Source organism: Ambystoma mexicanum, chromosome 11 (assembly GCF_040938575.1).
Source record: "Ambystoma mexicanum isolate Mex_15411 chromosome 11, UKY_AmexF1_1, whole genome shotgun sequence".
NCBI lineage: Eukaryota > Metazoa > Chordata > Amphibia > Caudata > Ambystomatidae > Ambystoma > Ambystoma mexicanum.
In genome coordinates this window covers 608,780,056-608,797,570 of record NC_090934.1, presented here as the reverse complement: position 1 = coordinate 608,797,570, position 17,515 = coordinate 608,780,056, and the positions used below count along the sequence as shown (strand labels likewise).

Genomic DNA, 17,515 nt, shown 5'->3' with positions numbered 1-17,515 from the left:
GGATAATAATGTGGCAGGATTCGGATTCTGAAAAGGACATGCCTTTAGTGCAATGCAGTACATTAGTTAGTGTTGAATGCTTCTATTATGACTACCCTGGCTAACAGAAATCCAGACATTCTTGCCAGACTACTGCCTGTGTACTGCTTGTGCTACAGCACAAAAAACGAACTAATCACAGCCTGGTATTAATGAGGGTTAGAAAGACAAACTGTTGAGCATGTGATTTCGTGTATTGTGAATTAGCAAATGGAAATCGTTATTGAACTCCTCTCAGCCAGTCACAATATTTAGAGAGCAGTCAGTACCTACAGGTATTGACTGCATTGTGAATATTCTAGACCCGATTTACAAAAGCCTTTTACAAAGGCGCAACCCCATTGGAAAGCACTGTAAATCAGGCCCCCCTGTCTTTAGAAGCAGACTGGGAATCAACAATGCAATGTCCAGGAAAGATTGTGTTTCAACAAGCCACTTCCACTCTGGCAGGACCTTTTCTTTCGCTGCACATTCTATTTAACACACAACAGAGGAATAGAAAACAGTGGGAAATGTTTTCACTTTTTTATAGAGAAGCTGTGTACATGCTCATGGTTAAACAAGTTCCAGTTAAACCAAGTTGCAATTAAAATATTTAACTTAGGAAAACAACCACGCTATGTAAATATTACATAATAATCCCACAGTCAATATACTAACTCAGTTTGTCTTTTTAGTTTACTCACTCTTAAAGCACCATTTCTACTTCACCACGAAAACTACAAAACATGTATTGCTACTACCAGCATATTTTAATAGACATGTACAGTATATGAGGCAATGCTGAGCAATTAGGTGGATATTGGTTAATTGCGTGCACATGCAATGGCACATACACAAGAGTGAAATGCAAAAATGTGAAAACTGCCCTGCACCCAAACCTTTTTCCATCGATGTCTTAACACGTGAAGGAGAAATGTATACAGTACTTCAGGACCACAAACATTTAGGCAAAATACCCATATCTGTGCATGTTTATGTGTGTGCATCAAGGAAATAAGCATAGTGTTAAGATGTACACTTGTGATGTAAGAAGTACTCCAGAGCCGCAGGTAGGGAACAAGCTTCCTTACTAGGTCCCGGGTTACAAGATGACAAAAGAGGTAAATTCATGGGTAAGTAAGTAGAAGGTACAAGAAGGATACATAGGAAGAAATCCACTGGCCTCCACTCTCACAGGCAGCTCACTCTAACTGACTATCATCGAACATACAGGGCACTCACACCACAATATTCCACAGCTAACATTCCCCTAGGCAATACATCAGGCATTCTATCATGCAAGCATCCACACAGGGCCAGAGCAAAGAGACGCTGTGAGTGGTCAGGGCACGCCTGAAGATCAGGAGACCGGAAGCAGACAGTGGGCCTGGGAGACAAGTATGTCCAAAGAAGCCAGAGGGCCTGGAAGATGTCCTGGGCTATCCTGCAGCGACAGGACACACAGAGTGAGAGTGCAAGAGTCAGCCAGGGGGTCCTAAGATGAAATAGGATGTCCTGCAGAGGCAAGACAAACAGTGAGGCTGCAAGGGGCAGTCAGAGGGCCATGTGATCAGTGGGGATGCCCTGCTGAGTCAGGGCACCAGGAGCAGTCTGAGAGTTTCAGTGAGGCAAGGTACCTTTATGAGAAAAATAAAATAGAAATTTCCTGAAGAGGTCTGGATGAGACCCATTTGATGGTGGACATTTGAGAGAACAGTGAGTTCCATTATACAAGCGTGGGACATATGGTTAAGCAGCTGCATAAATGTTGTGACGGAGTAAGATAGGAAAGAAAATATGGCTGTTTACTAGAGAAATATTTGGCAGCTTCTTTGCAGGATTCAGAGTTGTGTGCTGGAAATGTGGCCTCCGTATGGGGCCCTTTGCCGTAGGGAGAGGCAGCAGCGCGAGCTGCCTTTAAGAGTGGAGGCCAGTGGATGTCTTCCTATGTATCCTTCTTGTACCTTACCCATGAATTTACCTCTTGTGTCATCTTGTAACCCGGAACCAAGTAAAGAAGCGTGTTCCCTTCCTGTGGCTCTGGAGTATTTCTTTCACCACATGAGTACATCTTAACAATGGCGAGGAGGATGGGAGCTGGGGGCGGGAAGAAACTGAAGTCACCAGTTGGAGTTAAGGAGGGGCCATCAATGAGTTGGGACATTGGAGAGCAGTGGGCCATCCCTGAATTTTAATGGCTGCTGAAAGACCTATGTTGGATGCCTGGGAAAAAAGCTTGCGTGATGCGAGCAATTCACTTGCTGCTAAAGGAGAAATGTCCGAGGCCTGGGAGAAAAGCCTGCATGATATGAGTAATTGACTGGCCACTACAAATTGAGGACGGGTTATGTAAACTCTGTACGTTAATGTTGGTGCGCTGATAGTTAACAACAGACCGGTGCAGAGGAGTTTCCGTGAACTTGGTGCACTGATCCTGGTACGCTGATAGTAAACAAGGGGCCAGTGCGCACACCCCTACAGCTGTGGGTTAAGTGGCTGGCTGCGATGAGGGACGGTGCAGCAAGTGGCCAGCAACAAACCGGCTGTGGTGAGGGATGGTGCGGCAACAAGTGGCTGGCTGAAGTGAGGGACAGAGCAATATTGAAATGTACCTTCTGGCCGCAGAACGCTTCATGTGGTTCACAGCATGGTGCATCATTTCACAAAGAGGGAGCTTTTCTCACTATGCTGCCTGGAAAGGAATAATGATGTCGGCTAATGATATAACAGCTGCAACGTCGCCACATTCCCTGCGTGCCAATGAGGTCCCTTACTCGAATGAACAGAGCGCTGGCCTCCTAGGGAAAAAGAGGATCAGCAGAGATAGCAGCACCCTAAACATGAAAGGGGGCTCACAATGTGAGAAAAGGAGAAGATTGGCAGTCCCACAGTGTGGTTTGGAAATCATTTCAGTGGCAGTGTCACAAGATTGCCATCCTGTGGTGGAATAGAAACTGGTAATGGAGGTGGGCACGAGAATGGAGGTGCAATTAAATCTGCATGCCCATGGATGTTGGAAATTACATGGCAGGGGTGCTGCGCTTTGTGAAGTGTGTGTCTCAGCCATAAATGAACTCGATCCTCACTGGGATGATACTTGGGGTCAATGTCGCTCCTGTGGAATCTTGTTCAGAGAAGAAGTGAGTATTTCTGTTGCTGTGTTGGAGGAACGTGATCCCAATTTCATTTGGTTATTTAGGGATCTGTCAGTTTACAACAGAGAATACTGACTGGTTTTCGTTGTGATGTGAGACCTGTGTTTTGGTTTAGGTCCTGCTTGTGAGATGTAGGTAGCTCTGTTTGTTGGGTTGAGTTTGAGTTGAGTTTTGGCTAATGAGTTGTTGAGTTGGGTTTGGCAGATGAGAGGATACATGACATGGCCGCTGGAATAGCAATGGTTAAATTTTGAGCATGGAATTACATGATTATTTTTTGATTCCATGCCTCAGGCTCGTGGATTGTGACACTGGGGGTGATCCTTGCCGCCTGCCGGGCACGGGTGGGTACCTGTGTTCTATGCATTTTGAGCTTGGGTTAGTTGTTCAGTTCCTGTGCTCTGTGCATCAGTAGTTTTTTTTGTTTTGTCTCATGAATGTTCAATGTGGAAGGGTGCACTGTGTCTCTGTGCATCTTAGTTGTTGGCGGTTGGATGATGGTTGGTGCTGGTTTGTGAGTTTTGGTGGAATATGTTGGGTGCTGTGTGTGAGGGCTGGTTCCCTAGCCGGAGTGTCTGTTGTGGGCCAGTGTCAGATTTTGAGTGTACTATGTGGGTTTGGTTCTCTCTAGGCTGTTGAAGGGATGAGTCTGGTGAGAGCATCTTGGCTCATTGTTCTGCGGAATGGAGTGAGTCGTGGATTTTGATGGTTGGAGGTTGGTGGTTGGGGCCAGAGTTGGTTATAGTATATTTGGTCACATTTCCTTGTGGTTTTCCTATATGCTCCTTTCCGTGACAGTTCTTTGGTTTATGTATAGGGGGAGATGTCATGTCCTGTGTCTCTTTGCTATGGCACTGTGTGGATGCTTGCCTGATGGAATGCCTGTTGGAATGTTGGCTGTGGAATGTTGTGGTGTGAGTGGCCTGTGTGTTCTATGAGAGTCAGTTAGAGTGAGCTGCCTGTGAGAGTGGAGGCCGGTGGATGTCTTGCTGTGTATCCTTCTTGTACCTTACCCATGAACTTACCTCTTGTGTCATCTTGTAACCCAGAACCTAATAAAGAAGCGTGCTCCCTACCAGTGGCTCTGAAGTATTTCTTTAACCACAAGAGTACATCTTAACACACAGGCAGAATTACATTTCACACGCTAACTTTAAGATAGTGCAGGTCAGTGTATAAGTCAAATTAGAGCCAATGGCGATGCCATGTGCATGTCATTGCACCAAAAGTGAGGCAGCCATGCCAAATCGTGAACAAGATGATTGCTTCATGCTTGTCGGTCTGCTTTGGTGGAATGCTCTGTTGTTCCCTAGTGGAATCCCTACTTGGACTCTGGGGAATACCACCTCTTGTAATGGAGTTTCAGTGGTTCAGAAAACCGCACATATGTGCTTTACAGGGAAACCTCTTTGTAACCATAAGACAGTAATTTACAAACATAATAACATAATAATAGCTAAAGGAAACTTCAGAGCATCGAGTGATGAGACAGGGAAAACAACCATGGGTACAAGCAGGCCTTTCCAGACGTCAATATTACTATCCTTGGTGCCTGGAATGCTGAGTTTGGTAAAAGACTTCTGTAGTGAAGGTAAGAAAGCTCTGAAGTAAAAAGGTCTCCCTGAGCATCTCTTTCTTTGGGATTTTCCCAAACCTTTTTAGGTCTTGCTGATGTTTTTGTTTGACACTGAGATTATTCCGAATGGTTGGACCCTGACTTCTTTTCCTAAAGGTGGTAGGGACGAGTTTCAAGAATGAAGCAAATCTTGAGGATGAAAGTCATGCCAGTTTTGAAACTAAGCGTACCTGTGATCTGTATTTGGATAGTTCTACCACAGTTAGAAGACTAGTTGAATGTCATCGGAAAGAATCAGTACATGTGTAAATAAGATCTCCCACTGAATGCATATAGGTGTTAAAGAGTCATATACATTTTTGGGATTGCTGAATGGACACACTTTATATTAGTGTTGTTTCAGAGATGAAGCACTCAGTTGCACCTGTGTTGTTCTGTGTTAGAGTAGTAGGTTGGAAGCCATGGAGGTGCTCTTCTTCAATTTGCCTGTTTCTTATGGAGACTGTCTAGAAGGGTTGTGTGTGTGTATCTGTCATATGCGGCAGAAAGATCCATTACAATGAGTGTCATATTCAATATATGATCATGGATTTCAAGCACGTCTGCCTTAATATCCATTCAGGTGGTTTTGGTTCTGAGGTTAGGATGCAATTATGATTGCTTGTCATAGAAAAGATAGAGAGTATCACAATATTCTTGCAATTGGGACGTGGCTAGTTTCTTCAAAAATGTTCACTTGACTTGGATATTGCCCATGGGTCTGTAATTATCCAATATCGCATTGCACCTTTTTTGTTAGCCAATTGTTTGCCTGTGTGAGGGTTGTGGGTAATGAACCTGAGGAGAATGCTGTGTTCATCGGTTTTATCAGGCTGGCAGGGAGGGTGTTGATGTTTCCTTGGTAACTGCTGCCAGGGTGGGAGCGGACAGATTTTTTGGGCCCTTATTTTGTACACCATCTTGATAATATCTGACTCTGATAGTGGCTGAAGGTCAGTGAGCAAAAGGGGGCAGTTCCTTTGTAGGGCTAGGGGGAGGTCCCAACACCTTTTTAATCCTTGAATGGAATATTGAATGGACTATATTTTCATAGTAAAGACATATTCACTGTCATTGGTGAGTGTCAGTAGGGGGGTTGTGTTCTTAGTTTATTTACGGAGGGATAGTTCTTTTGAGATTGAAAAGATTTCACTGGTTTTATTTTGGGCACTAATGTTATTTTTGGTATAGGCGCTTATTCCTCCTGCCTTTAGGCTCTGGCATGTATCATAAATCAATACAATTATCATACCAACCCGAATTAAGTTAGCTCTACCACTGTTTTCTGTAACTCTGGTTGTGAGTATATTGTAAGTAAATTAATCTTATGGACACCCCAAAATGAATGCTAGATGTTGGAAAAATGAATCATCTTTGTGACACAATCATTAAGCTACAGAAAATGGGCACTGCAGATACTTCTAAAACATGCTTGCAATACCTTTTAAATAGTCTCATATGTGGGTATGGAGAGCTCAGCAAACTATAGAACCTGTTCCTAGACTTCATGCTAATGCTGGAATTTTAGGGACTATCGACTGTTTTTTAGGGACGGTGGAGGTCTGCAAGAAAGGCCGTCATATGGTCATGGTTGCACCACACACATCCAAAAGGTCTACCATAAAATGCATAGTGGGACAGCTACTCCTGCCCACCAAATACAACAAACATTCCATACAAAGGCCCTCTGCGCAGAGATTAGAGAACGTTTGGAATGTTTGCAGAGGTTGAAGGATTCATGTGGAATGTGCTCCTACTCTTCCACTCTGACAGTGTTACTGACAATGTCCTCCTTGTCCTCTTGCTGTTGCTAAGTGATGGTAGTTAGAAAGTGGGTGGTGAAGCTACAGCATCGGAGTGCATGAGTTGTGATTGCATGCCTTCAATGGAATCACAGGATTGTTCTCACTGCATCTAGCATTGTCAAAACAATTTCAGCTGTTCCATTTGCTGCGTGATGCCACCATGCGTCCACACTACCAAATGCTTCAATTGTGACCTTGAACAAAATAAACTCAAGTGCATGTTAGTGTATCTCCACTTCCTTCACCCATAGTTTATATTGGCTGGAAAAAAAGAATGAATAGCTTCTACAGCAATGGATGCTAGACCCAGAAGATCCTGAAAGGATTCAATACCACCTGATGACAGCTGAATATGTTCCTTACTTTGAAAAATAATCTACACTGATAGTCAAGTAAACCCTAATGAAGACAGAAATTGAGAAAAGGATATCCATAATCCAGGAATCTAATGAAGGTATCACCTGCTACATGCCAAATAAATACCCCTATAATAGGAAATGGGAGCTGTGGAAATCCCAGCAAATTTACCCCAAAAATATGTTCTTGGTTTGCAGAAGTGGAACAATCAAACATATATTAATGGAAATCCAACAGGAATAGAAACAGGTCTATTCAAAATGTAGGCATATCATGCAAAGCAGTTTCTCCAACCTCCCTTCACTTCTCCTCCACCCCTCTGACCTACAGGAAACAGCCTTGAACAATCGGGGCAGTCCAATAAATGTTTCAAATGCAAGAGACACATGGTAATGCCATTAGGAAAACCATGATCTCCTGAAGCCCTAAAAGGTTCATCACCTGCTTATATGCATGCCCATGCCCCTCACCATTGTTTACTTCTACACAACTCCCTCTTCTTCTGTTACACTATATTCCGGTCAATGCACCCTAAGCACACTCAGGTCCTGATGTCCGGGGGTGGGACCTAAAGCACCTTATTTCGGATCGGACATTGTGTACACACTTTGAGACTACGAAGGTGGTAAGATGGTGCAGTACATAAACCATAATACCAACAAACATAATAACCTCACTTTATCATTTGCATTCTTCTGCCATCATAAATTAGCTGAATTAATGTAAAGAAAACCTATGTGTGGTAGTGTCAAAAAAAGAGGCAACCAAGTAACCTTTCCCTTGATCTTAATAGCAGACCAGATAAGATAACTTCTTAGATGAGAATACAAGTGAGTGGTTCTTAATGGAGGTTAGCCATAAATTATAATCAATAAGATAGACATCTTCATAATCCTTTTTTTCAAATGTAATCTCTTGTATTTAGTACTAGTAATATTGTATTGTTTCACAATCGATGACGTGTCAACCGTTTTACCTTTACAGACTAATTGATGTTCCTTTTAGTTTTATTCTCTGCTCTTTTGAATTTGAATACGTTTGAATTAGGTTTGCCGCCTAAACTCACCTAGGCCCGTCCGCAACTAATCAACACATTGCCACACACATTGGCAAAACGCCAGGGGGAGTGTCGGCTTTGGACCAACTATGTCCTTCACACATTACCTGACATTTGCATGGGTTATTTTGCAACCGTGTTTATCCACGGAGGCTGAATTCACACAGTCTCCTTGCTACCACGTTGTTTTATTTATTTTTACACTTTTCACAGACATACCCATTAACGGCCTGTGGGCGACAACATTTCCTGTAACAGTACACCCCCTAGCATGGGCGTGTCACCGGCGCCCTATCAGGGCCCGGTACGTCCTTTTACTAGCGCTGCTCACACGGGGTGGGTGAGTCAGTTCTCCATGGCTACAGCGTCCTTCGTGTAGCTCAATGCCGCGGGTAAGTGCCCTGGCTACATTTCGTGGACACTCGGCGCCGCACCAGATCTTCACTCTCATTTTCTTGTTCGCTCCTGCACGCCCATGGAAGCACAGTGCCTGGCCCCCTGTGTCATTTGATTCAATCTGTTTTTGAACTTTGCATAGAATTCTTTAACCACAATTAGCTATATTTTAAAGGGGTTTCATTTGCTTCCCCCGCAGGTTTCCTAACTACATATGGAACCTGCCCACGTTTACTAATATGTTACTAGACTTCCAGTAGGCATCTAGTGCAACTGATTCAACCCACCAAGTCAAACCGAACAAGTAAGCATTATTGCATTGTTCTTCCATGTTTTTGCATTTTTTTTATACCTTTGAATGGGTATCATCAATATTAGCTTATTATTTTCTCCACCGGCTTGGACATTGCCACACAATTGCTTTCAATACTGGTTTCCGATGGTGAACCCACCATTTTAGGATCTCACCACTTCATGGGCATCACGGCAGCTTTTCTACAAAGGTAGGTACATGCCTGTCCCCCTTTTTATATCCATTTCAAGCACCAGTCTTGAGTCCAAACCTAAACTCAAACACTTTGATTTATAGGTTTCACAAACGAGTACTGGCGTTGATCGCTCACTAGGCGCTTGTGCTCCTGGTTGGCACTGAGGTGATTTTTGCATCAGAAAACCTTGTCTAGAAGATCCCCCCCACATTGACTTGGGTAAGGTTCCTTTTCTGGACAAGCCTAATTAGCAGTCATGTCAAACCCTCTGAAGAATTTGTTTATGTACCCTGTCAACTGAAGATAGTCTATTTAGAAGTGTATAGGAAGCCTATGTTATAGGATTCTCAGTATTTTTTGTTTGTCTGCTTCCCTGCAGGGATTATTACTTCTTTCTTTGCCCCAAAGAAGGAGTTTTTTTACATCAAGGGCCTTACAGGTGGCCCACCGAAACGTAATTTGGTCTTTCTTTGTTCAAATCCTAACCTTCTGGAAACAACATCATTTTGAGACCGTTCTTTTGACATGAATAAATCTGAAGAGCTTACGTAGGCAGACCTGTGAAGTTAATCTACAGTTTTGCACTAATGTATTTATTCAATTTACATTTGGTTTGTGTTTCATTTTCAATCCTGGCAGACCTGTTAATTTATACCTCTACTTATATGTATTTTATATTCTGTTTGTGTTTCATTTAATTGTTTAATCCTTGTGCTCTCCTTTTTATATGCACTTTTTCACCAAAATTGAATGGCAACTTGGTAATATGATTTTTTGAAAAATGTATGTCCCTTTTCATTCAATAAACTATTGAAATTATTTATAACATTAGCTCTATCTTCTTTTATTCTCTTAGATTATCTTTTGTTTTTCAAGGAAGAATTTTTGGATATCCTAGATACCATGATCATGAATTATGCAAATCAGACTATAGTCTATTAATTCATTTGTTTACAGCTTTTTGGTTTCTTGTTTATTTATTCTCTGCTCTGACAACCTGCTGCACTGAAACACGATTTACAACAAAATTCAAGTACAACATGATTTGGCAAATTTATCTGGCTTGAATACGTTGTGTATTTATAGAACATTTGAATAATTTTAATAGACCAAATCCCCAATCACCAGGTCTCAAACACGCACTACAAATGAGCCCAAATAAATAATTGAAAGGCATTGGCCATATTCATATTTGAAATGTCCGCCCATTCAGCCTTCTTAGTTCCACCATAACATATTACGGAAGCCTCAAGACCTTGGGCCTCATTCCGAGTGGGGTGGTAAGGGATACGGGGCACCGGTAAGGAGACTGGTGCCGGTAATCCCTTACAGCCCTACTACGAGTTCACTTAGCGGGTCCCTCCTTTAACGCCTGGTCTAACCAGGCGTTATGGACGGGACCCGTTAAGGGAAATCAGAGCCAATAACGGTACCGCAAATTGCGGTACCGTTATTAGCTACTTCCCCCTTCCCATTGAGCCCTATGGGGGCTCAAATGGGGAATGTTTTTTTCAATGGGGACTTACCGGTCCCGCAAAGGTCGGACACCGGTAAGTCCCCATTGAATGAGACCGGTGCCGGTACAGTTATTGGAGGCACTCGTGGTGCAAATAGCGCCATTACTACCTCCAATCTCGGAATGAGGCCCCTTATCCTGCGTGGACCATTGTGGGTAATTCATCATTCCGAATTAGCAACCCTAAACACATGATTAGGTGGTTCACAATTTAAGGACAAAGATTTGGGAAGGATTCTCTTCCATGCAATTATTGGATAGGTGGTAATATAACTCCTGAATATGATTACCAAGATGTGGAAACACGCACCAAATTTATAAGGATGGCTCCCCCACTTCAACCTTTTCTTGTGTGTAATAAAAAAAGACACATTGAAGTATGGACTACATGGTTTAAAGGACCATGAATTGGCATTAAATTACTTACTGCAAGCCTTGAAAAAGTGCACAAATGAGACCGAAACTCGTATTGGAATTGATGTTTTGTTTACGTATTTTGCTTTGTGCATAGCTATCAATCGAATGATGAAGGTATAATCCTAAATATCTTCGGGGATCCAGGTAGTCTTGAAGATCTCTGCCTTCTACCCTTTTTATTTCTCTAATTCCTTAATATTCCCCATGGGGAAAGTCTACCCTAATGTACCTATAAACCACTTTACAAGGAACTTAAAAAACGTTTTATCAGTTCCCAGTGTTGACGATCTGCTAAGTGCTTTGAATGATGTTCAGGTGTTTCAATTATGTTCATTGTTTTTATCTGCTGTTTTCTTATCTTGACTATTTATTATTTATTTGTTTGACTATTGGTCTGTACGTTCGAGCGCACCTTGGGGCTCCTACAATGGCACTGATGTGCTTTTTTAATAATAAAACACAGAAAGTAAAGAACCATAAGCCACAGTCGTTCGACGATAATTTGTGCATGTCTTAATAAACTGCATAGCGCCAACAATTCACTGACAGGTTGTTCAGGGGGAAAAGTGAACGGAAATACGTCTCCCTTGTCAAGTCTCTTTCGCAGCTTTGGGGGAATAGTTGACAAATACTCAAACAATACATCCACCTTCATTTTACCTGCAGGGTTCACAAAAGCTGTTTTTATGCGACCAAGTGCAATCAGAATGAAGTCAAGCATGGAATGGATGGAAAAATAGATAACCGCGGCTGACTTTCCATTTAGTGCAATTGATTATTGTGGCACCGCGGGCGGCCCGCGACACTAAAATATGAAAAGTGCCGTGTGACAGCTCCAGTGGAGGGGCGGGCGGCGGGAGAAGCGCGGCCTCGCGTCACGCGAGACTGCGCGGCTTTGCAGTACCTGTGCTCCAACTCCCGCATGGAGAGGACGACCCCCGACGTCGACGACCTCTGCTGTATGCTGGCCAGAAACGTGAACTCGCTTTTATTCCTGAAGAGCTGGATCACCTTCTCGCTCACGTGGGGGGCTGCATGGACTTCTCGCTCCACATCTAAGGGGACGACAAGGAAAACAAAAAAAAACAAGACGTGTTAGGAATTCTTAGTTGGGAACACAATCAGATTTGCCGTGTTTGACTTTAATTCTTAGCTCCGTGTTTACAATTGCTAGAGCTGGGCATCACGGTCTCGCCGCTCTTGCGTATTCGCTGCAACATCGGAATATGCCATCTTTGTCAATATGCCGCGCTTGTCACTTTGACGAGTATACAATTGGGCCGCCACTGATTTTATGACAACATTTCTGACATGACGCTGAGCCATTAGGGTGTGCTCCGAGTAGATTAACTCGCAGTAAATAAGGTGTGCTGCACATAAATGGTGTTTTAAAACCTGAGAGATGCCTTAAATCGTGGAGTCCAAAACCACTTAACTGCTCCAATTTCACCACCACTGTGACGCCTGTTATCTCAGTCCGCCGCACCTGCCTTTGCAGGCAGCAGTGCACAACTCATTACTGCCTACACAGCCATTTCAGTGTAAACTCGGAAAATCTCAGAAATCAGTAGCTTTGTCTAATCTGTCTTTTTCCAATGTTATTGTTTTATATATTTCTGAACTGGGGTGTGTGACTGGTCTCGGTAACAATTCTACCTCTATGTTGCTTATTTTTACCCTGATTATGTTATTAATCCGACTGCTGATCGATCACTTTGGTGGGAATTCCAGAAATCTAGCTAAAGGGTTTTCTACTCGATCCAGCTGAGACACATGTGTTTATGGATACACGACGACGCGTTGGCAATGAAAATCACCAGAGGCAATCCAGGATGCGTTTTACATAGTTTACACAAGACGTTACACACAGTGCATTAAGTGGGGGTAGAATTTGAGGGGGGGCCCTTATTTGGGGCGCGTGGCCTGCCTTATGGTCGTGCTCTACAACCTGATGGGAGTGGCCAAATACATTCCACTGTGTGCATGTGAACAAACGCTGCATTAAGCAATGCAAATGCCACGCTACATCTACACGTACATGTTCTCCGTTATCTGTCAGTGGTTCCTCTTTCCCTCACTGTGACGGAAAGAGAAACTGACAGATAAAATGTACGTGTCGAGGTAGTGTGGCATTTTCATTGCTCAATTCATTATTATGTGTTTATATGCAAAACCTGGAAAACCTTTCCTTTTCGTTGTACTTTTATCAGCAAGCAACTTACTGAGAAACTTGCAAAGAAAAGAAACTGTTTGTAATTTACCTAGTCGTCCGGCGCAGCGTGCAATCTCTCTTCTCCTCCAGGTGCAGCACCCAAGACCAGGCCAAAATGCCCCCATTCTGGAGTTGGGGCTGCAATTCCCTCTTTGCGAGGTGTAACCAGAGGAAGTTGCAGTACTGGCCCTTCCTCCTGCCACAATCCTGTTGGCTGACTGTGCTGTGACCGACAGCAGTGTCACCCGCAGCGTCGTGGAAAATGGAACTTCCTCTCGCGGGTGATGAGGGGAAGTTCCAGTTTGCCTGATGCTGTGGCTGACATGCTGTCAGTCACAGCATTTCGCAAACATGGCAACGGAGCGGGAAAAAGTCCTGCGGCAGCGTTGTGGGACCGTAGGGCCCTGGCAGTGCCCCGGTTGAGCCCCACTTTTTGGAAGATGCCGGGGCACAGCCACAGCTGATCCAAGATGCATTTAAAGCCCTGCATACACATGGAAAAAGGTTGTACCTGGTGTCAGTGGCTAGCTGGGAGAATAACTCAAACTCAACATGCTTGCCGTGGGAATAGGTTGAAGCCATGAGACACGGGTTATGACACCCCAGAAGGGTCTCCTCAGCCCTCTGTGACCCAACCCCACCAACCTCCCAGGTGATACGTTGAGTACCACCGTTGTGGGTCTCAATGATGGTAATAAGTAACAGCATTTACCAGGCGCCTGAAACTGGCTTCCCGGAGACAGAGGAGCTACATGAATATCAAAATATAACGATAAGTGTAATTTACTTATATACGAGTAACACACACACACACTGGGTGATTACGCATACATTTACACAGTTGTATGGCAGTAGTGGACCAGGAAAAGGGGACATTCACAAGGGTCTGTCAAAGAAACATGGGTGTCTCAATGATGGGGTTAAATGGGGAATCTAACCACCCACAAAAGGTTAACTTATTCATTTGCTGTGATTTCAACAGAGTGTGATGTCATTTTCACTGCTGCAGTGATTTCGGGGACATTACACCGCTGCCCCAACAGTCAAGTTCAAATGACCTGTTATATCCTGTATGTTACTTTGCAGGTTGGCAGGGTATTTTGCAAGAAAGGTGTCATGCATCCTTTTCCGAAATGATCTTAGTAATTGAAAAGTGTAAATGAGACAGATAGCCATTGTAGATGCATAGTTCTTAAGAAGTCCTCATTTGTGGGTTTAATTAAGCTTTATAGGCCTAGCCCAATGGCCGTACCAGCAGTTATGAGCACTGAAGATCAAGTTAAAGGGCCGATGGCCTGGTCTATGAAGCTATTATGTCATACAAAATAAAAAAAGGCTATCTCCCGGAAGTGGTTGCAGGGAATTGGCTTGTTCTTGGCAACCACTTAACCTGATCAGGAGGTCAGGACTTAGAAAGGAGCCGAGCAGCTGCTGGGTGTGGCCCGGCAAGGTGGATGCATGGGTTATTAGGAGGATGCTATGATATGATAGGTTATTCAGAACGCACTTAACCCAGAGGTTTCTAAGCGCAGACCCGGGGATGGAACCTCTGTTGCGGCGTGTCATCTTGCTTCCAAGGCGAGCATGTTACCTCTGAGCTATCCTACCGAGACAAATGCCGGGCCATGTCTGCATTGTGCAGTCTGGCAAAGATTTTATCTAGAAAAGCGAGGGGAGCGCAGAACTATCTGCCCACCAACTCAGTAAGACGAGGAGAGGGGGGATTTTGTGCCCAGCCCCGTCTTTCAGGTGTGGCCTGGGGAAAGGAGCGCCATGCCACTCCACTGAGGGTTCTCGGCGTGGAAGTCCTTCTGATCACGGGAGGGACTGCCATGCCTACTGCCATGAGGGGAGCAATACTGATAGCAGGCCTCACAGAAGCTCCTATTATAAGAGGGAGCCTGCTGAGAGCTCTATAAAGGCTGCAGGGCTCTCGGTACGGTTTTTCCTCTCATGGCGGGAGCGCTGCGCTGACAGCCGCGTGCTGTGCTGGTGAAAGGGCTTGCGAGAGCCCTGCTGTTAGCACAGGAACACTGGGGGAATGACATAGTTTCCCCATAACCAGCTCATATGGCCAAGAAATTGGCCACATCACTCTCCAGCACATAAGTCATTTTACCACACTTTTGTGTAGAAGTAACATGTCTCCTGCCGTGGTCTACCAAAACACTCATGCAGTCCCATGCATCTTAATAGAAAGTTGAAGGTGCCCCATCATTTCCCTGCCAGAAGAAACTCATTACGCAATTGACTGGATGAGAGCTGAAGCATGTTCTAGATACCAGTCTATGCTCCTAGACCCCAGGTCGCCTTATGGATTATGATATGAGCTTGTACATAGAGGTGGCTGGGCTGGAAGCCTTACAGTTGGGATTACACCTACACCACTCTGGGAATGGTGCACTGCTGCTGTGCTGATGCACCAAAGCTTCGATCGTATTGCGGTACCAACCGCGTACAATTAGACCACGTTTTCATAATTTCACATATTTTAAGAAACAGGACGAATAAGGCAGCTGGAAACTGAAAGTGGTAACTACTCAGGCAGTTTATTACGAGTCCTGGAAGAAATGTGCAACATTTAAAAAATGTAAATAGCAATAATTAAACAAAATAAACATTGCTTTATCTTGGGACCCATTGGTTTTAAGAGGATTGTGCACACAATGTTATACATGGGTGACATTTGCATATCTATTTGCATGTGTTTGTCAGAGCATCTGGAACGTAAATCCTGCACAGAGGTTACTTTATTCAAAACAGTGCCTGGGATTGTGTTGCACTGATCTTCCTGACTGATATCACCTCTGCACACCGGCTGGGGAAACGGGGGTCCTAACCTGTTCCCACCTAGAAAATGTCGTAGAAACACAGTCGTCGCTGCCGGCCTGTATTCCCGGTGCATAAGGAAGTGCCATGTATATTGGGGGAAGTTGTGGATTCCAGTAGTGGAAATGCACCTCCAGAGAGGTACATGCAATTGCTTGATATGATCACTTGCCTTGCAGTAGCAGGAAGTAAAACAGGCAAAGACTGATCTGTATTGACTTGGTTTGCTCAAGTTCTTTTTCAAGGCATTATGAAATGCCACGCTTGAAATGCACCTTCACAGCCATGTCTTATTCTTAGTGCTGGAAGAGTAGGGGTGCTGCAGGTCCTTATTTGGTATTGCTTTTACTTTGTTGGAGGTTTGGAATGCATTCGGAGAGATGTGTTGCCTATGAGGACTGCTGACTTCAAGCCGTAAAGCAAATCCCCGTTCTCTAGACTCCTATTATGTTAATATTATGCAGTACTATGAATCTCAGTCTGTAGACACTAGTGACCGTCCAGTACATATGAAATGTTTCATAATGTAGGACTGCACATTTATTTTTTCATTGTAAAACCTTCATCCGATTTTGTGAAGTGTCCGCCATTTTCGGTCTTATCTTTGCAGAAGGGGATTTTCTTTTGCTGCAGCCAGGTGTCATATTTTGATGCCCTTTCATGACGTTAACAGGGTCACAGCTTTTCAGCCTTCTTCACCTTCATGTGGGATGGGGCTCCTTACAGCAGATTCTGCTAATAAAATGTAATATACCATATTCGCACTGGGGAAGGCGGCATTGCCGACCAGAGCTCCTGGAAACACAGATGAAAACTGCCAGTGTCTGCTTGCATTCCCCAAGCCACATGGACCCCTTCCCAAGGTGCTGCCCAGGGATGTCATTTAGGGGTCGCCAGAGGTCGCAACAGCGACCTCTGAGGTCTCCCTTGCGACCACTAAAAAGATTTGTTTTTCTTTTTTTGCAATGCAATGCAAGCTCCTGGGCTGTGGCCCGCACCATGTGGCTCTTTACTGCTGGAGTGACGGGCTTTCTTGTTCAGGCCCCTTAAAAAAATAAGAAAAATAAGAACAGGAATGCCACAAGTCTAACACTTTCAGCACTGACCCTAAATAAGAAAGAATAGGAATACCAAATGTGTCTTTCTGGAATTCTATACAATAATTGCAAGACTCATTAAAGGTTTATTTCAGGCACACTTCAGGGGGTGAGTCACTGATTTAGTCTGTTCTTAAACGCCTCAACTCAGCCTTTCATCCTTCTGAGGTCGATAAACGAGTACCAACACAGGTTGGGTGATATTAGGTGTATAATTTTTCTATATAAAGCACTTAAGCGTAAGTGCTATATAATAACACATCATTATCATTTGGTCATGGATGTCTGCTTGCATTCACAGTAATTTGGTAATATGGGCTATAACACTCTGATCTTAACAATACATATGGCGATCCATTCTTGTATGAAATGTACATCACATTATAGTGATATCGTAACCATATCTTTCGCAGTGTACAATGCTATGTGATGCCACTTCCTGTTTTGTCAACAGGTGAAAGGTTGTGTTCCATCACTTCCCGCGATATGAATTTGGGGTGGGGTCAAATGACATCACTTCCTGTGATGTCATCAGGGGGTCATGGGTCGT

At 43.9% G+C, this 17,515-nt stretch overlaps 1 protein-coding gene across 1 annotated transcript in view; it reads right to left on the bottom strand.

Annotated features, from left to right (window-relative positions):
* Window positions 1-17,515, bottom strand: part of NELL1 (neural EGFL like 1) — a 6,602,686-nt gene that overhangs the window by 5,885,116 nt on the left and 700,055 nt on the right. The window contains exon 3 of the mRNA XM_069623485.1: window positions 11,732-11,882. Coding sequence (XP_069479586.1) covers window positions 11,732-11,882 — 151 coding nt within the window. The remainder of the gene's footprint in view (window positions 1-11,731; window positions 11,883-17,515) is intronic.